We start from the raw sequence: 20,190 nt of genomic DNA on the forward strand, positions 1-20,190 counted from the left end.
CGGGTGTGCTTGGCTTGGCTACAAAGCACGTTGCTACACTGAGCAAAATCGTGTACAAAAACATGAGTCAATCATGACTTTGTCTGAAATAGTCATCAACATCTGCTTACAATTTATAGTTTTTATATTTTTATTCCTTTTCTCCTATAAAGATACCATTCATTCATCCACACTTCATTCTATCATTTGTTTTTCCATTTCTTCCTTCAAATAGTAGTACTATATTTTTGAATGAATAGATTGTCTTCGGAGTCTTGAATCAGTCTTAGAAGACCTACAAAAGCTACACTCATTCGATTTATTTTATTTTATTTAAATACTCCCTCCGTCCCGGACTACTCGCAGATTTCCTTTTCAGCATAGAGATTAAGGAATGGGTGTATAGCAAAGTCAACAATTGTGGCGGTAGGTGATAATTTGTACTAAAAATGGAAAGAGTGCAAATAACTTGGGACGCCCAGAAAGGAAATAAGTGCAAGTAGTCCGGGACGGAGGGAGTATTATGTGAGAGTATATAATAATAATATAGCATTGTATTATTTGCATCACTCAATAACGATAGATCCTCATGCATCATATACCACCATTTATCCCATCCCAACGACCAGCTTATCAATATTCCGCATAATGAATTGATGAAATCATGCACGGCCAAGATATATATGGATACATCACGATTAATTCAAATACTAACAAAGACTCTAAATAGAAACTTCCCTAACTCCTAAAGGTCCAAAAAAATTGTAGTAGAAATTAAGTTACAAAGAGCCTAAATTACAATTTGCAAATCACTATATACCCAATCCAAATCTCTCCACATTGCTACTGTATAATGGAAACGAAGCTTAACTAGTTTATATTAAACACCATGGTCATATTCAGACAGAGGGGGCGGTCGGGCCGTCGTTCTACTGACGGCTCAACGGGGCCATCGGTAGAGACGATGGCTGGCCATAGAAACCCCCTTCCGGTGGAAAATTTTGATAAGCATTCGACGGAGGAGAAAAAGGAGAAACTCCAGTTGCCGGAGGGGCAGCTGGGGTGTAACCAGGTGGAGGTAGCGGCGGCTGCAGGCTCGGGCTGTAGGTGTATTGGCAACTGAGTATTGGCATCGCAGTTTGCATGTATTGGGGCACCAGATACGACTGCATAGGTGGTGGTGGCAATGGCGGCATGGGAGGCGGAGATGATGGTGGTGGTGGGGGCTCGTTTGAGTTCATCTCCTGGGAAGTGCCCGGCAGATTTTGCTCAAAGGCTGGAGCAGGGGGGTTCTGAGGAACGTACGAAGGGTGTTCGTTCTCGAGCTTAGACTTCTTCTCAGGGGGCTCGTTGATGGAGCTTCCGATCACTCCTTCTGACGCAAGAGACGAGAGCACAAAGGTCAGCATCTGGGCAGAAGACGACGATGCTGCGAGTTTTGCTGCCATTGCAGCTGCTGCGGATTTCGGTTCTTCTTTGATGTGGCTTGAATTTCCAGGAGCGGGCGCCTGCAGGGTGTAGGTCACTGAGGCTGTCTGCTCCCCTGCTGCAGGTATCAATTTCTGCGGCATCTGTGACACTGGCACTGCCTTTCTACTCTGCTCGACAATAATCTGTCCATTACCATTGCCGCCAAGAAGTTGCTTGCAGATATTACCGGCCTGCTCCGAACGAGTCTGCGCTGCCTGAGAATGCAAGGGCTGTATGGTCAGAATCAGCTATCTATTATCGCGTGTACACATAGATAACGAAATCAGTAATGATAACAGTCCCGAAGTTTCTTAATCACTCCAAAAAGTGGAATCATTGAGTAAAACGAGATTCAGTTCAATAGTGATGATCCAGTTCTAACTTCTAAGCATCCTTAATAACTACTCCATTAACTATGCACAGTTCAGCAACAATAAACGAGCATAGTATACCTGAAGTTGATCTCGGACTTGATCCAGCTTATAGACCTATTAACAATATGAGCACAGTTCAAAGTAAGATGTAAGAAAAAATTAAAACAAGACAACCAACTCTTGTTCCAAGAAATATACCTGTTCCTGCAGAGCCTCTCTTAAGAGAGATACGAGGTTTCCTCTAGCAGATTCAACAACAGCAAGTTGAGTGATGCAGTCCCTTAGAACGGCATGCTGCTCCTTGAGCTCATCACCTATACCACCCTTGAAATGGCCTGCTCAATATTTTCCACAGATACAGGCTCAGTTGTCAACACCATAGCAAGATGATGAAGAATTATTATTATTATTATTATTATTATTATTACTATCACTATTATTTATTTATTTATTATTCTTATTATATTTATTATTATTATTATTATTATTATTATTATTATTTCAACCTCTAAAAAGTTGAGGCTTAATCTTCCCCACAAAAAGTGATTTCACTATATATTTCTGGCTGGGGACAGCTCTTAAAAGACAAGTTCCCTATCTTTTCTTTCATCAATCCGAAGGAGCTAATTCAAACAAGATGGACAAAGCACATGCAAGGTAAGAAAAAGAAGATGATAAACTATATATATTAACGGTATCGTGTAAAGATGTTCGGGTTTTGTCAGATATGATAAACAATGGCGCATGAGAATGAAAATGTACGTACCTAATTGAGAATCACCCTCAACATCTTTCTCGACTTTTTCAACAAAGGTGATAGCATTTCTACATTTGGTAAAAATGGCATCCTCGTCCACCCGACTGCTAGAGACAGCTTCAAAACCAGAAACTAGTTTTTCCAATGAATTACCGCCAACCGGCTGCTGTATATAAAGGAAAGAACAACCAATTATTTGAAACTAAAATACACAAACCATGTAGTCGTGAAAGCATTTGCCATTTTAAGACGTACCAGTTTAGATCCGGTAAGCTTCCGAGTTTTATTGCCATTGTCCAATTGCTTTTTTACAAACTCTTCCTTAAGAATTTGGCCTCTCGAGCCAAATACTTTTCTCTCGTCCCATATGCTAATCTGCAGATGATAAGTAAATAGAGTTGGACTTTTCAAGTAAACTGTTGTAAATAATTCTGAGAAATGAATACCACCAAGAAAAAAAATTAATCCCATTTCTCCCTCTGTTTGCAACACGACGAACCGACATGCATAAAGATTTATAAACACGGGAGTTAAATTTATTTTCATAAAATTGAAATTGCATTTGCGTTGTAGGTAACAGAATCATACATGCGAGTGCTAGAAGATAACAAGCGCAGAGAGTCCAAAACGTTTGATAAAGATAAACTACTAAACAATCTCTTTTTTAAGTGATAACGAAAACTTTAAGTGAAGAAACCTATAACTTGGAACTAAATATAAGATTATTCCAATAATTATATGGAAGTAAATATTAAAGAGGGGAAGAATTTGGAAAGTGCCTTCAAATCGTTCATGCAATCAAAGTACATCGCATGTATATGATAACACCAACAAACAAGAGTACTCATGCAATTTTTTATAGGCCTTCCTGAACTTTTACTTGCACTGTTTGTTAACAGAAATTATGCATTTAGTTTTAGAACTTTTACTTCATAATTCACAATCATTTCATTTCTTGACACCCATAAATAGAAAATGGCATCCACGAAACAAGATATCTTCTCCCCTGATCCATATATGCACGTATAAAATGGACAAAAGATACACATACCAGGCGCAAAGCAGATCTCTTTGCGAATTCATCTCCATGTTCAATTACATCGCGAAGAGAATCTGGTAAAACCTTCCAAAACTCTGCAACAAACTCTGCACCCTTTCGTCTACTGTTCTGGAGAATGTCATTTGCAAGATATAGAAAAGCCAGGCGCTGCTCACGGGGAGCACTATGGAACTGTCTATCCCATGTTTCTACGACTTGTTTTGCTTTGTTCATGTGAAAAATGCACCAGTGTGACAGAGCTCGACAATGTCAAGGAAAAAGTTAGCAATCAGTCAAAACTTTGCCATACATAACAAGACAGCACCAATGGGGTTTTTTTTTTGGGGGGGGGGGTGTGGGGGAAACCATCATAGATAACAAGCATCAAAGCTACTAATTAATAGCATTGCAGGATACTCTCAATACTTTGCTGTGAGCTGTTGAGCTTTGATAGCTTGTCAACCAGTATCTGAGGATTAAAAGTGCTTCCCATGGTGTCCTGCTCAAAGTTTGCCAGGCCAGTGAGTATCTAGCCGACCACCACACAAAGCAAATCGGGTACTGCAATTTAAAAGGAATAAGAAACACATAAGCCACATAATCACCGTGGAGACAACTCACATACGCGCAAACATGGTGAGAAATTGCGAGCGAGGTGGTAACACGTCAGCACCTTGGCGACAACCCCGCACAAAAACATGGAAAGATAGAGGTAGTAGGTGAAACAGTAATTACGCATTGATAGTTACAAGACCCACTTAAGTAAGGAAAATAGTAGGACGTTAATGCATGACGTAAGGAACATAATCCCACCTGAACTAAAAGTAAAATTTATAAAAATCAAGAAACCTAAAGTTTTAAACGGAAAAATAATACTGAGTTCTGCAGACATCGGTCATTCCACTATGCCAAGGTTTACAACGATACTAGTGAATCTTCAAAGATCTTATCATTATTGCATGCATTCGCACAAACAAGTACATAGAAAAGCTTAGTCAGGTAATCTGGATACAGAAACTTGTTCTTGAGCTATTTCAAAGGCAAGCCCACGTCATCTTAACCACGGGGCACGGTGTAAGGAGACATCCAACCCCAATTTGTATCGTACAAGACTGAATTTTTTTCATCGCAACTACATTGTCCATACTAGGACAACTTGACAAAATTGGAACACCCATCTAAACCCGGGTATAGTAAATTCTAGATGAAGAGTAAGGAGTGGTGTGAACAGCTATTTATACCAAAAATTGTTCAATTCACCCCTCGAATTAACGGCCAGGATTCTAAGGCTACCCACATAAGCAAAATGAGCTCAAATAATTACCAAAAACAGAGAATTCGCACATTAAAATCTCGCACATATTCTCCATTGATCAAATATGGATATAAAAACACGTGAAACGGCTGAAAATTTGCCAATTAAACCCGAATACACAAGGTGCGAGCAGAAAATTGTAAACATGAGCTTTAAAATACAAACCTTTAGAAGAAACACGAGCCTCTGATGGTAAAGACTAATTTTCTTCAAACTTCATTCTCACTTTTTATGTTCAATGGAGGACTCGTCAAACTTTTGGGTTATCAAGCGGAATTTAGTACACAGAAGCGATGATTTCGTAGTTAAGTGCGAATTGCAGGAATTTGAAGATGGAGAATTGAAATTAGGGTTCGCAATGACAAATTGGATTTGAGGATTGATATCATGCGGCAATGAGAAAGGAGAATTGACTTCACCTCTCTACCGTGTGATGATTTTATTTATATACTTTGTTTTATTATTATCTTTACTTGTATTTTTCATATAGATAAAAATTGTGTTTTTGATTTACTTTTTGAGTGAACTGAGTAGGGTATCTATTCATTCTTTGATTCACTTCCTTTTTGAGTGGCCTTAAAAAAAATCAAATTTAAAGCATCTATCCAATAGTTAATTTACTAGCTTATTTTGTCCAATACATTGCAAAAACTTGTAAGCATTTAAAAAATCTAATAAGAAGACTATAAATTGTTAACCTATAAAAAAGGGAATTTAATATCAATATCTTGTGCCCATCAAAGGGAATTTAGAGTATTTTTTTAGTGTTCCATTTATTAAAATACTCCAATAAGTATGGTCCATTGCATATTTTTGTTTTTTTAATTAAAATGTAGATAAAAAATTGTTCTTGAATTAAATTAACATGCACGTAAAAATCGAAATTCCCTTGCATGATTCAAGTAAATACTAGAAACGAATACAATAACACGTACTATAATTTTATATTCTGTCGAGATTGTCGAAAAAATACATTTAATATTACCCAATTGATGTTGAGCCATTTATATTAATAAATACTGGAAAAGGACAATTAATGTTATAAAATGAAAATTAAGAACACAACATGTGCGATATTTTATCTATCATCGAGAGAGGCGATCAGGCGGAAAATTACAGCAAGCATTAGTCTAATGATGTTGAAATCATTTTAACTTCAAAGACTAAAAAGTAAGCAAATATCAATGTGTGTGATTTTCTATGTATCGGGTGAGCGAGACAATCGGAAAAGTACCTCAAATATAAAGATAAAAAGACCATTTATTGCAATTAAATGGAATCAAATAATATTATAGGTGTGATTTTTTATTTATAAAGAGAGGCAAAGTAGTCGGAAAAACTTATCAAGCATAAAGAGTGAAAATTAAAAAAAAACAAGAAATACTTAAAATAAATTAAAGAAAAGAAAAATAAAAAGGTCCTACCGGGAGTCGAACCCAGGTCGCTGGATTCAAAGTCCAGAGTGCTAACCACTACACCATAGAACCGGTTTTGTAAAATTCATTCACATGTAATTAGTTGTTGGTTAACATATAGACATGTCAAAAGTTTATTTCTAGGAGTTAGAAATATGAGTATGCATCTAATCATGACTGTCTCCTTCACTTCAAATCCTCATTAAAATATAGATGTAGTATGTTCTTTGCATGCTTAATTAGCTTCAGTCGCATAAGTCTTACTGTATTTACATAGGAAGGAGTGAGTGTGTTGTTGCTACCATTCTCTCTATAATTCTTGAAGGTGTCATAGTTCTTCTTGTAAAAATCTGTTTCAAGACTTCAATCCATGTGTTCTCATTATGCCATTGGTTGTATTTTCCAAGGCTTGCCTTCCAACAACCTCGTATTTGTACTTGTACAGTACAGGGAAGGGAATTGCAACTAACAACCTCGTATTTGTACTTGTACAGTACAGGGAAGGGAATTGCAACTGTTGCATGTGTTGCCCACACACTTCTAATTCCACTTAACTTAATGGAACAAATCACCCTTGTTGAGTTTTTCTTCTATGTACATATCAAATATATTACCCCAAATGGATAAATTACCAGAGAAGCTACAAAATTGTGTATATCATGACTTTGATTTTTTTTTAATTCTCCCATCGATTTAGATTTGAGGAAAATTGTGTATACTTTGAAGTCAAACATTAGCCTATTTATTATTCTTGATAATTTGCCCAATTATTTTTATTACTGAGGAACCTAAATTCAAAAAGTAGTGACAGTGTAGTTCAATTTCTGGCAATGAAGCACGATGCATTTCAAGTGGCCATTTTAAATGCCCCTCATAAAATCTGTCATTATTAGAATGCAGTATGGTAGATGAATACATTTCTAACTTTTTATCTTCATATCCATAACTACATCTTTTATTGACTCTATGTCTTATCAAATTCATATATAGAAAAAAAATGTTTTCTTTTTGGTCAACTATATACTACTCCCTCCGTTCCAGTTTAAGAGTCACATTTAAAATCTACCATATTTGGACATAAAATTTAACCTCATTATTCATCAAATTTACACTCAAATGCCATTTTTTCATAAAAATAAAACAAAACAAAATTCTAAATATACAAAAAGTCAAAATGGTCTCACTTTCCACTACCTCACTTCAATTATTATACACTCCAATAACCACTACCTCAGTCCTCACTCCATTTATTACAAACTACACCAATTTCTTAAAATTTGTGCCATAAATAAATCTTACTCTTAAGGCCATCCACAATAGGAATAGCCCAGCAATAGCTCAGCCATAGCCCAGTCACTGCCACATCATCAGCACTAAAAATCCTCCTGTCACATCATCAAAACAAGCAAATAGCCCAGCAATAGCCCAGCCATAGCCTAGCCACTAATATCCACATCACTATTAACAAATATATACAAAATGAAATAATTAACGATCACACAATATGCGAAATTTAATTTACGAGACATATACGGGAAAAGTTTAATAATACTATTAAAATTTTAAAAGTACAATAATTTAAAAAGTACATTAATTAAAAAAAATACAATAATAAAAAAAGTACATAAATTTTAAAAAAAATACAATAATAAAAATGAGTGACAATTCACTCCTCGTCTCCGTCGTCGCCGTCGCCACCATCGCCGCCGCCACCACCGCCGCCGCTGCCGCCGTCCTCCCTCCGTATCGCCTCCAACTCATCCTGCAGGCTCATGAGCAAGGTTTGAAGCATGCTCTTCTCCACGGGATCCGTCGCCACCCGCCATTCGGCCATCGTCTTGATCAACTGAGCGCGCGTTTGGGCGCGAGCGAAGAATTTGAGTTCCCGGGTGGAGTGGCCAAGGGGGGATGCCGACTGGACCTCCTGGGAAGCCCCGGCGTTCCCCCTCGCCGCTTGCTGAGCGCGCTTGCGCCCAATCGGTCGAGGTCGGCCACCGACCGACCGCGGCGTGGGGAACTCCTGCGTCGTCTCGGGGAGGTCGTGGGAACCACCGCAGCTGCCGCTGTAATCGCCGGTGTAGTTCAGTCGTTGCTTCTTCGGCCAGCCATCGTCGACACCTACTCGAAACTTCTCGGACCTTCTCAGTACAATATAACAGTTCCATTAGGTGAAGTCCTTGTATAGCCCCTTCACTGGGAAGGCTTTCTCCGCTATTCTCCTGCAGTCATCCTCCGTTTGGCCACTGCTCATCATGCGGAGTGCGTTGGTGTACAAACCCAAAAATCGAGAGACCGCCGCCCTGATTCGGTTCCAGCCCTTCCGGCAATACTCCCCGTTGCGGGTCTTCCCCTCCGGGCAAAATCTCTTGTAGGCTGCTGCTATCTTGCCCCACATGTTGACGATCCTCTGCTCGTTCGAAACGAGAGGATCGTCGCAAACACTCACCCACGCCTTGCTGAGGGCGACGTTCTCGTCGTCCGTCCACCTCCTCCGTACCTCCTCCTCACCCGGCTGCGACGACTCGCCGACCTTCTTCTTGCCCTTCTTCTTTGGGGCGCCACGCCCCGGCCCTGCCCCCCCTTGACCTACAGTCACCGGAGCTCCGAGAGTATCAAACCCCAAGTCATCTAAGGAGAAACTATCAAACCCTAAGGGCGTTTGGGTCGATGTGTGCGAAGACCCAGTCGAAAAATCAAAACTGGGGCGATAGACATCCCCCGCCGTCGCTGGGGACCCCCCAGGAGTCCACTGTGTAGCCGGTACGACCCCCGGAGTCCACTGTGTCGCCGGTGGCCCCCCGGGCATCATCTGCATCCCCGGTGCCCATCCCGTTGGGGTCGGAATACTTGGTGCCCAGCCCGGTATCGGCGGAAACGCCCCGGCGGACTCCCCCCCGTTGGGGCCCCGGGCATCATCTGCTGCCATGGGTACATGCTGTAGTACCTGGGCACCTGTCCCCATCCACTTCCCACAGGGATCGCCGGAGTTTGTGACCCGCTACTTCCGGAACTAGGCTCGTTGTTGAGATCCATTTACCGTTGTTGATCTTGAACAGAAATTAAGATAGAGAGAATACTCGTTAAAACAAGTGGTGCGAATGAAAATGACGAACAAAGCGCGTATATATAGTGTTTCGAAAAAAAAAATTATTTTTTCGCGTTAGGCGGTGCGCTGGGCGATCCGGGCGCTGCAATAGCGCCGAACGGACCGCCCAACGCACCGCCCAGCGCCACGCGACCGCCCAGCGCTGCGCGGTTTCTCTCTCCAATCGCCCGCTGGGCGGCTGCAATAGATCGCCCAGCGAACCGCCAAGCGCCGGCACTCGGCTGGGCGGTCGCTGGGCGCCTATTGTGGATGGCCTAAATTGGGATGGAGGGAGTACAATAGAATTCAAAATCGTTATAAATGTCTCTAATATGTACTTTTGAAATACATAAAATCAATCCTCCAAACCAAAAAGGTATAGCAAACACCTTTTCGTTTGCCAAGAAGCCAAAAATGATTATAACTAGGGATAAATAAATGGTCTGATAAATTTTAAAATTGAGTGTAATTTTTAATTCCTCACAAATTATTTTATAATAATAAATTCAAAACTAATTTATCAAAACCAATTCAGTTCTGATAAATGATTATCATTTTAATCATCATTCATAATAAAATGACGATATTTTATACAGTTACACCATTTTAATTTTTCGATTTTAACCATTATAGTACAATTTTGAAACATTAACAATTATTAGTAGTATTTTTTGTTTCAGTTTTAAAAATTATTGAACCGATTAAAAGTCAATAAAAAATTACTGTATAATTTAAATGATAATTATATACTGCTTTATAATTTATTTACCAAATACTAGCAAACTGCTTTGAAAAAATAGTCCTATTTTATTATTTGACCTAGCCATTAAATTAATCAATTTTTGTTTACACCAATAATAATGTTGAGTATATGTTATTACCAAAATCTGTATTGTTCACGGGGGAGGGCAATGAAGTTTTCTCAAATCCAACATTTCCACCTCAACAAACAAGCACAAGCACAAGCACAAGCACCTCCTCTCTCAGAATCTCCCTAGCCTGTAATGTATAGATAAAAGCCCCCTCAAATATTGACTCCTCACTCAAAGAGAGCAAAAATGAAGTGAAGTAGGTGAGATTAAATCTTTACTCCGTCATCTCTCCTCCAAATTCCACCACCACTATGCAATTTCTTTAAAAAAAGGAAAAAGAAAAAATGTTCAAAAACCAACTTCAAGAACTAGCTCAAAGAAGCTGCTTCAACCTGCCGTCATACGCGTGCGTGAGAGAAGGCCCCGATCACGCCCCGAGATTCAAAGCCTCCGTCAACTTTAACGGCGAGCTCTTCGAGGGCCCCACCTACTCCTCCACCCTACGGCACGCCGAGCACGTCGCCGCCCTCAACTCCCTTTCCGCCCGCGGCCCCTCCAAATCCCTCACCGCCCGCGTTAACATTTCAAAATATTGTCGAATAAGTATTTTCTTGTAATTATTCTTTATTTCAATGTGTGTAGGATGAGACCGGAGTTTACAAGAATTTGCTTCAAGAAACAGCCCACACGGCCGGTTTAAAGCTCCCAGTTTACACCACGGTCCGCTCGGGGCCCGGCCACGTGCCGGTCTTCACCAGCACCGTGGAGATCGCCGGAATGAGCTTCTCCGGCGACGCTGCCAAGAGCAAGAAGCAGGCGGAGAAGAATGCTGCCATTGCTGCTTGGTCCCAACTGAAACAAAGTACTGTACTGTATGCTTACTCCTACTATTCCATTGCTGTGTAAATTGAGACTAAAATTGAAATTGCTTTCCTAGTGCCTTTGTCGGAACAAGAAAATGTGTGCGGCGGCGGTTCAAATTCCGGAAGAGTGATGAGGCGAAGAGATAATCATCAGCAGCAAAGTAGAGCGAGAATGCAGAGGCCTAGTATTATCCAAAGAGACAACATTAACAACAACCGGCTGCGGAAGCTTCCGGAAGCTTCTTCAGAGACGGCTCAGAAACACAGCAGCTTTCTCTCTCTTCTCCCTCCGCCGCCGCCGCGGATGGCTTACCAAATCCTGCCACCCTACTGGCCGCCCGAGTCCAAATCCGCAACGCTTGAAGAATCTCCGCCGCCGCCGTTCTTGGAAGAGGATCACGAATGGATTAACAAAATTTGCGCCGCCATCAAAAAAGAGCCCGGCAGCTCGAGTTATGGACGGAAAATTGGAGGAGTCTACAGGTCAGAAATTGGGAGAAGAACAAACTTGTCAATTCCATCAACATGTCATGATCTGGAAATTGGATTGATCCCCAAATTCTCCGGAGCTCAGAGATTCGCGCCTGCGGTTCAAATTAGGTCTGTGATTCCGGTGTGTGCGGCTCCACCGGTCAGGCTCAAATCCGACCAATCGTTGCCACTGAAACAAGAAGTTCCTGCTCCGCCGCCGCTGCCATTGTTGAAACAAGCAGTTCCAGCTCCGCCGCTGCCGCTACTCAAACAAGAAGTTCCTGCTCCGCCATTGAAACACGCAGCTCCAGCTCCACCGCCGCCATCGACTGAGTTAGTATTAGCTTCATCTTTGAGTAATCTAGAGTTGTGAAAGAAAGGGAAAAAAAATACTAGTATGATGAATTTTCAAATCAAGTCTTGTAAGTTGAAGTGATGAAGACTTGAATCCCTCCTCTATTTCGGGTTAATCAAGTAGATGGAGTGCTATTATAGAAAACTTAGGAAGTATCCAATTTTTGCAATCATGCAAAATACATAAAAATGGTATGGCCATATCCATATTAGTTCGTTCCACATGGGATACATGCTCTTGTGGCCGATGAAGCGCTTAAAATTGGATGATTACTTCATTGCGTAGTTAGGGTGAAAAAGTTCAATCGGTTTTTAAACGCATCGAATTGGGAAAATGTTATGTCTATATTAGAAATGTGAATAATTCATGTTTATGCGTTGTGTAGTGTAGTGTAGTGTAGTGTGTTTAAAATTTAAAACTAATTAACTCGATTACTCCGTATTTCACAGAAGAGTTTGCCAGTTCATTACTCATAGTTGAGTTTTTAAAGAGAGTGAGCATTTCGAAATTTATGTAATAGTAGGATTAAGGAAGAGATGAAACAATAAATGAGAGGTGGCTGGGCTGGGCTGGGACTGAGGCTCAGACAAATGCAGCGATAAACGCAACCCCATTTAATTTTGCACGTCACCGCAATTAATGGCGAGCATTTCAGTTAGGTCTTTCTCCATCTCTCCTCTTTAAATGCTGCTGCCGTGAACTATGTATCTAATTAGTAGTAGTTCTTGTCTCTCTTTTGCCTCACTTGTTTTTGACAGAGGAGGAGTATGTTTTGAGGGTATTATGGGTATGCAATTAATTAAGAAAAAAAATAAGATTTTGACCGCCGCTCCGCCTCGTCCACCGCCGCGGCTCTTCCTTGGCATGCAATAGGCAGCGCGGCGCTCCTATTATTGATACTCTAAAGTAGGTAACGGAATATATTGAGAATGATTATATGTTTTGTTTTTTGTCAAAAAAAAATGAAATGACACAATTTTGTTGGGACATCCAAAAAGGAATACGACTCAAATTAATTGAGACGGGGGAGTAATAGGAAGTGAGTTGAAAAAGTTAGTAGAACGGCGATCCTACTTTTATATACTTACTAGTTTTACAATTAAATGTGAGTGAGAATGAGTTAGTGGAATATGTGGTCCATTATCTAAAATAGTAGGAAAGTGAAGATCTCATTTTGATTTTCTTATATTGATCAATTTGTTTTTTTTTTAAGTTTATAATTTATAATTTTTGAATTAAAAATGAATTTTTCATATTATAGTTGCTCAACGTTTTCTATTTTTACGAGTAAAATAATTTATAATTGTAAATAGTATAACTTAATAGTCGTGGTATGATTGAGGGTTGAAGGGTTATAAGAGTTATGGTATGGGCCAAAAATGATGATGTAGAGGGGATTGGGACATTGATATGGCCGAGATTGGGACATGGAGGCGAACTGCCATTTAAAAACAGAAATGGCATTTCTCGTATGACATTTACACCAACAATAATCTTAGGCATAAGATCATAATAAGAAAGTAGCATCACCTTTCCTCCACCTCCTTTATCAACATAGGATATCCAATCTTCTCGGCTTCTAACTTCATCAGATCAATATCTTGTTCATAATCATAGCCATGATACCCAGGCACAAGAGGTACTCCAGCAGCACCCATTATTCTGTTTGAAGCAGTGGCAGGGAATAAGAAGAATTTACAAAATCAATAGCACATAACAATTAGGAACCTTTTGCGCTTAATTTATAACATGCAACATCTACTCTACCATATCTTAGATGTTAAAAATACCAGTCCATCAAGATGAGGAGTAGAACATGTTTATCCTACCCCAACTTTATTTTTCCATCAGGAGTCAAATTATGTGAATAGAACATAGGAAGTGCAGTTTTGTGAGATAAGTCTGCTATTACTCGGCATTAACTAAATTGCATAAGAAAGGAATGAGCAGGGAGAAAGGAGACGAGAGAGAGGGGATAAAAGGGAGTAGTAGAATAATGAAGAAGAAAACAGAAGGTAACTCAATGTTTTACCTTTTATCACGAATTGCAGATGCAGGAGGTCCAACAAATGTAATCAATCCCCTCATCTTGACAAAGTTGAGCAAACTCTCATAAGAAACCATAACCAGGGTGGATAGCCTAACTATCACAAACAATACATCCCACTCAAAGTGTGTCTCAAAAACTCCAAACAACCACACACAATGCAATATACACCACCTTTGTACCCCTTATATTTCATCAAAATGGACTCTCCATGAAAACTTAGATATCCACTATTACTCATTATTTTAGAACATTTATCCTCAATGAGCATCATCTACACTTCCACAAGATTAAAATAGTTTTACACTTTACCATTATTGAAAATGAAAAAATAGGGAAGATACCAAAATACCCAACAAGAATATCCAAGATAATGAAACCAGAAGAGGAAAATAATTTCCACAACAAGATGAATATGGAATATTGAGATAAAATCAGCTAATCAAGGATCCAAAAAGTTTGCAAATTAGAGATCCATATTTTGACATCACAAGATAAACCTAGTCTTTGAACAGCATTTCAAGCCAAAAAAAAAAAAAAAAACTAACATAGAGCAGCCAGGCGTTTTCTCTTCTTTAAAGATGACGAGCTCCAACGGGATTTCCCATGTCACAAGAAAACTGTAACAAAATCAAAGGTTAAATTCGAACTGTTTAGACATTGAGCACAATGCTCCTTCTCATCAGGCGACTCAGAGCAGAACCGAAAACAAGTCACAAATGCTCCTCTAGTGCTGTTGCTCAGCTTCAGCCTTCTTCTGACTCCATCTGTAGAATTTTAAACATGCTATCTTGCATCAACTTATCTGTATGATTTTAAATGCGCCACCTATATCACAAATTTTTTTATGATGTATTATAGCATCATTCCATAATCTGTATACCTAAATACAAAAGTTCACACAGAACTAGGAATTACAGGGAGCTTCAACCACGATGGACAGAAACAAGAATAATCGACTATTATTGCAAATGCAGACCTGCAATGTTATAACACCTGGTGTGAGAGTGTCAAATCAAGCAAAGCACAGCACTGGGATGTTAGCGTTCACTCGTGATACTATTGCTAGTCTAACTATGATTATAACAGCAGACACAAATAGGCATCAGCATCCCCAAAAGCTTATGAAATGTACAAGATCAAATATATATGAGCAACTACAAGAATTACAAACAAATCAAACAAAAATGACTTATGCTCTGCTACAAAGCAAACAAATTTATGCACCATAAATTTGCACATATTCTCCAATTACCAAAAAGCAATTTGGATATACATAGAGTGGATTTTATTGGATCTATACTGATATATGTGCCCGAGCTCATCACATTTGATTTATTAAAAAATTTGAGCCCAAACTTCGCACACTTGATTTTATGGAAATTTATTTAGTATAATACACTGGATTTATGTACACACCAGCTATAGCAACTGTAAATTCCTGTAAAATAAATGTATATATGAATATTAAGGCCTAAGGGATATTCATATGAAGAGAGAAACACGGCAGGGTTATGAACAAGTCCAAGAAAGAAAAAGAGAGTGCAAGCAAAAGAGAGTGCGGGGTTAGATTCATATAATTCCATAAGAAATAAAATCCATGCCTATAAGTACATGGATGACTGACACAATGGACACACAAACTGCATTGTCGGATCAATGAATCAGAATCGATATTATATGCAAGTGACAAAAATATGTGTGTGGCGTGCACCTGCTGGAGGTGTCGACAATGATGATGATGGGGACATTACCGGGATAGTAATCTGATGGACGGGAGGAACTTCAGGGAGGCGGAAGGACTCGACTGCAGCGGCAGCGGTGAGACTGAATTTTCCGGTGCTGAGGTCACAAATGACGGCGATTCAGAAGCTCACCGCCACCTTGCATCAATTTGGCACTTGTTTTATGGGTTAAAAAGTTGTGTCCACCAAAACTCATTATCTTTTTTCCATTTTTAGTAAGTGGAGTCCACACTTCACTAAATCACCATTACTCTCTCGTTTTATTGAAAAGGTAAATGAGTGTAATGGTATTAACTCAAACAGGGGAGTAGTACTATATACACATCCATTCACTACCACATACTAGAACAATGCGGCATTTTATGACTGTAAAAGGGAATTCAAATATTCTTGAATTGGTAGACGAGACAGCATAATTCAGATAACAAGTTGAATTAGATTCTACAAGAGTTGTTCAAACATAACATATCTAATACTACTATTATAGTGCATAAATGGATAAACGCAGAGATGGAAGAATCAAGGGCTGGCATCTAGTTTAACCTTCCACTGATCGAGTTTGAAAGGTTTAGCAATGGGATGATTGACAATTGCTTGGATAGTCATAGTAGCAGCTCCTTCTGCTTCGACTTTTTTTACAACAAGAGTCAAAAACATTAGCATCCCTGGGTTGTACACGTAGACAGCCTTAGCAATTTCCACAAACTCATAAGTTTTGCTTTCCTGCAAACAATGTTTCAAATGAACCTTTTATTACTAGAAATTCCGTATTCCAATTGTGCCTATTCCACCCAAAACTTAATGTTTGTGATTTACCTAACCAAACCTTCATTTTCTTTGGATATAATCCTTACAATTTAAAAAATGAACAAAACTTCACCTTTATCCAATAACCGCCAAAAAGTCAAACGTCATGATGTAATGTGGCCCGAGAAGATTGGGCATATTGATGACTCATTTATATACTCCCTCGATTCAATAAATATGAAATATTTAATTTTAATATATTATATTATTTTTTAATTAATAAAGGAAAAATTAAGTAAGAAATAAATAAATAATAAGTGTGGAGAACAATTTCAAATAAATATAAACCTTCCATTAAGCAATAGTAGTAGTATTATTTTGAGGTTGTTAGATGATACGAATACGATATCAAAGGAGCAGAGAGTTTCTATAATTGGAAAAAGTGATTTTAATAATGAGGGGTTAAGTAGTAGTAAAAAAGAATATCCAAATGAATAAAGCGGATTTTAAGGAAAGAGAAATGGAATATTCGTGGAAGGCGACTCCCGCTTTAAATAGCCATCGTCGAAGCGGTTCCCCAACACAACAAATTCGACAATAACGATTGTGTCCTCTCCTCCTCTCTCGCTCTCCCTTCCTCTCTCTACATCCACAATGGCCCTCAAAGCCGTTCACGTCTCCGACGTTCCCAGTCTCGACTGTGTCCACGACAATGCATCTTTCTCTCTCTGCACTTCGCGGTTCTCGAAAGGTATCGTATCGGTATCACCTCGATTTTCAATTTTCTTTTTTGGTTTCAGCTGGATTGTGATCGAGTTTGGAATTGCAGGTGTGGACATTGAGAGGGCGGCGTCGCTTAAGGTGCCCAAATTCCTGGTGATCGGGCACAGGGGGAACGGGATGAACATGTTGCAATCATCGGATTTGAGGATGAAGGCAGTGAAAGAGAATACGATCCTTTCGTTCAACACTGCCGGAAAACACGCCATTGATTTCATCGAGTTTGATGTTCAGGTACACATACATCTCTCCGTTTTTTTTCTAGTGATTTTTTTTCTTGTTTCCACCGTCGTCGCCGTTTTCCGCGGTTGTTTTTAACACGTTTTTTGTTTTTCTCCAAGCTGAATTCCCCGATTTCCGGTGTTGTTTACGAAAATTTGCCCCCCCCCCTTTCTATCAATACTGTTCAAAGCGGTGGTGCGTCGCCGTCGTTTTGCCTTCCAATTTTTTTTCTTGTTCAGCTCAATTTTATTTTCGGAAAACAAACAAAATCACATTTGATCAATCTCATGTTTAATCTCGGAAAAGAGGCAACACTTAAAGGCTTTAATCGTCAGCTCAATTTATCCCCTCCTCAAATTGAGGTGCTAGATTTGATCAATTTCGCCTGTTAATTTGGTCAAGATACTGATTGGTTTGTTTTGTGGTTTTTCCTTGATTTTCTTCGTTATGCGTGGATGGAATTCTATGTTTATGGTCTTTGCTCTTGAATAGAAAAAGTACTCGATTCTAGTACTTTTGAAGCAAGAGTATTGGACAGGGGAGTAAAGAATACGAGTTTGGATTTTGTAGGTGACAAAGGATGGCTGCCCCATCGTTTTTCATGACAACTTCATCTACTCTGAGGAAAATGTAAGACCTTCTTCCCCCTTTTCTTGGGTCATTTTAGATGTTATTCATAGCCTTGAATCATATCAGAAGTTGGCATGTCAATCTTTTCATAGCCTATGGTGAATCATTTCAATGTAAGACCTTCGTCTTTTTCTTGTTTTCAACCTAATTTTGGGTAATTTTAGATGTTATGATTACATATTGTGAATCTTTTCCACCTAATATTGGTAATATTAGATGCTAGTCATAGCCCTGAATCATATAAGAAGTTGATAACTATTCCCAATCTTTTGATAGCCATGATTTGAAGAGACATTAATGTATGTTTCAGGGATCAATTTTTGAGAAGAGAGTCACAGAATTGTCACTCTCTGAGTTCCTTGCCTACGGTCCTCAGAGGGAGCTTGGATTGGAGGGGAAAACATTGTTGAGGAAAACAAAAGAAGGAAATTTTATAAATTGGGCCGTTGAATCCGATGAACCCGCATGCACTCTTCAGGAGGCATTCGAGAAAGTTAACCCTTCTTTGGGGTTCAACATTGAGTTGAAATTTGATGACTACATTGTATATCAGCAACATCAGCTAACCGATGTGTTGCAAGCTATATTGCAAGTGGTTTTTAATCATGCCAACGAACGGCCAATTATATTTTCCACCTTCCAGCCAGATGCTGCTCTTGTTGTCAGGCAACTCCAGAACACCTACCCTGTAAGCTAGCTGAACGATCTCAATTCTTGAAAATTGTTGCAACTCTGATTTGTAATGGTTGTCAATGTTTGTTGTGTGCAGGTGTTTTTCCTCACTAATGGAGGAAACGAGATCTATGGTGATGTAAGGAGAAATTCCTTGGAGGAAGCCCTCAAACTATGTTTGGAGGGTGACTTGCAAGGGATTGTTTCCGAGGTGAGGGGCGTCTTTAGACAACCGGGAGCAGTTAAGAAAATCAAAGATCTTCAACTCTCTTTGCTCACATACGGCAAACTGAAGTGAGTATATCGATTAATAGATGCATACATGCTACACCTCTGTAGTTTAACAACGCGGATCGTATGAACTTAAACTCTCTTTGCTCTCACATACAGCAAAATGAAGTGGATGCATACCCGCTACATTCTGATTGACACTGTAGTTTAACAACATTTGAGTCCTTATGAGTCATAATCATAAGAACTTAAAACTCTCACATATGGCAAACTCATGATTGTTTGGTGCTGTTGATTTCAGTAATACGACTGAGGCCGTGTATATGCAACATTTGATGGGGGTGGACGGGGTGATCGTGGATCTGGTGAGGGAGATTTCGGAAGCCGTGTCAAAGATGGCGAGGCCGAGGGGCGAAGTTGAGGAGAAGATTGTAATGGAGGGAGAGGAGCAAGTTATAGTAGAAGGGAGCAGGCCCCAGTTCTCACAAATGGAGCTGGAATTCTTGTTGAAGCTCATTCCTGAGTTAAAACAGCAATAATGATGATACAATACACACCACCACCATTGTATAGATAGTTGAATTTGAGGGATTAATCTTGTGTGTGTGTGTGTGTGTGTGTTTGTGTTTAGGGGGTCTGTAGTTTCTTACACTGCACATATTTCTTTTTTCTTTTACTCCTTTTTCAAAACTTAGGATGATTAGCAATTGGAAAACAAATGTTCTAGTATTTTGTATAGGTTAATAATGTCTAGTCATTTTCCAATTAGATGTCCCAAGTCTTACTCTCTTTTCTTTATCGGAGGATTGTATGTCAAAGCACCTTTGTACTGTAATGTATGTAGGGGTTGATTTTAATCACATTTTCACTCTAATTTGTCAATTCTACATTTTTTATATAATTTTTGTTCCCATTACCCATATGCACGTGAAAAAACAAAGCTTTTAAAGAAAGTTTAAATTTTTAATAATACTAGTATATTTTTTACAACACACTCGTTTCTAGTAGAACTCATGTGATTTTTTTATACACCCACTCCACTTATAAGGATTTTACCTTAAAAACTTCTCAACTCATAAATAATGAGTAGTACTACAAAAATTTTTGTATCACCTTATTGACTACTACTACTACTAATGTACAAAGAGACGTCGTTATTGCCTTTAAACACATTTGTTTGA

At 39.2% G+C, this 20,190-nt stretch overlaps 2 protein-coding genes, 1 long non-coding RNA gene, 1 other non-coding gene and 1 pseudogene across 7 annotated transcripts; 2 read left to right on the plus strand and 3 right to left on the minus strand.

Moving 5' to 3' along the window:
* Nucleotides 1-609: 609 nt before the first annotated feature.
* Nucleotides 610-5,356, minus strand: LOC121793042 (regulation of nuclear pre-mRNA domain-containing protein 2-like). Of its 4 annotated transcripts, none has more exons than XM_042191238.1 (8): nucleotides 5,100-5,356; nucleotides 4,037-4,118; nucleotides 3,632-3,879; nucleotides 2,836-2,955; nucleotides 2,590-2,746; nucleotides 2,022-2,158; nucleotides 1,902-1,937; nucleotides 610-1,664 (listed from the first exon to the last, which is right to left on the minus strand). In XM_042191238.1, the coding sequence occupies exons 2-8, from the start codon at nucleotides 4,110-4,112 to the stop codon at nucleotides 909-911; spliced, it is 1,530 nt and encodes a 509-aa protein (XP_042047172.1). In that variant the 5' UTR covers nucleotides 4,113-4,118; nucleotides 5,100-5,356; the 3' UTR covers nucleotides 610-908. The 4 variants fall into 4 exon arrangements, with proteins under 4 accessions (XP_042047172.1, XP_042047170.1, XP_042047169.1 ...); XM_042191236.1 differs by having other exon boundaries at nucleotides 4,037-4,180; XM_042191235.1 differs by lacking the exon at nucleotides 5,100-5,356 and adding an exon at nucleotides 4,245-4,373 and having other exon boundaries at nucleotides 2,590-2,743.
* A 993-nt stretch (nucleotides 5,357-6,349) lies between these two features.
* TRNAQ-UUG lies at nucleotides 6,350-6,421 on the minus strand. The gene has a single exon. It is a non-coding gene; the product is annotated as a tRNA-Gln (tRNA).
* A 3,925-nt stretch (nucleotides 6,422-10,346) lies between these two features.
* LOC121769553 lies at nucleotides 10,347-12,165 on the plus strand (annotated as a pseudogene).
* A 2,213-nt stretch (nucleotides 12,166-14,378) lies between these two features.
* Nucleotides 14,379-15,477, minus strand: LOC121771378. The gene is made up of 2 exons (XR_006044014.1): nucleotides 14,866-15,477; nucleotides 14,379-14,749 (listed from the first exon to the last, which is right to left on the minus strand). It is a non-coding gene; the product is annotated as an uncharacterized LOC121771378 (long non-coding RNA).
* Nucleotides 15,478-17,071: 1,594 nt separating this feature from the next.
* Nucleotides 17,072-19,891, plus strand: LOC121767659 (glycerophosphodiester phosphodiesterase GDPD1, chloroplastic-like). The gene is made up of 6 exons (XM_042163992.1): nucleotides 17,072-17,225; nucleotides 17,304-17,488; nucleotides 18,047-18,106; nucleotides 18,417-18,794; nucleotides 18,876-19,072; nucleotides 19,311-19,891. Exons 1-6 carry the CDS (start codon nucleotides 17,129-17,131, stop codon nucleotides 19,546-19,548), a joined length of 1,155 nt encoding a protein of 384 aa, XP_042019926.1. The 5' UTR covers nucleotides 17,072-17,128; the 3' UTR covers nucleotides 19,549-19,891.
* Nucleotides 19,892-20,190: the final 299 nt, after the last annotated feature.

Source organism: Salvia splendens, chromosome 2, assembly GCF_004379255.2.
Source record: "Salvia splendens isolate huo1 chromosome 2, SspV2, whole genome shotgun sequence".
Taxonomy (NCBI): Eukaryota; Viridiplantae; Streptophyta; class Magnoliopsida; order Lamiales; family Lamiaceae; genus Salvia; species Salvia splendens.

Excerpts from the sequence above, each read along its gene's own strand:
- LOC121767659 (XM_042163992.1), top strand. The coding sequence starts at position 17,129 with ATGGCCCTCAAAGCCGTTCACGTCTCCGACGTTCCCAGTCTCGACTGT. Across the intron at positions 17,226-17,303 it reads CACTTCGCGGTTCTCGAAAG|GTGTGGACATTGAGAGGGCG; the intron begins GTATCGTATCGG and ends TTGGAATTGCAG. Across the intron at positions 19,073-19,310 it reads CTCACATACGGCAAACTGAA|TAATACGACTGAGGCCGTGT; the intron begins GTGAGTATATCG and ends TGTTGATTTCAG.
- LOC121793042 (XM_042191234.1), bottom strand. The coding sequence starts at position 4,358 with ATGCGTAATTACTGTTTCACCTACTACCTCTATCTTTCCATGTTTTTG. Across the intron at positions 2,956-3,631 it reads AGAGATCTGCTTTGCGCCTG|ATTAGCATATGGGACGAGAG; the intron begins GTATGTGTATCT and ends TATCATCTGCAG. Across the intron at positions 2,159-2,589 it reads TGAGGGTGATTCTCAATTAG|GCCATTTCAAGGGTGGTATA; the intron begins GTACGTACATTT and ends AATATTGAGCAG.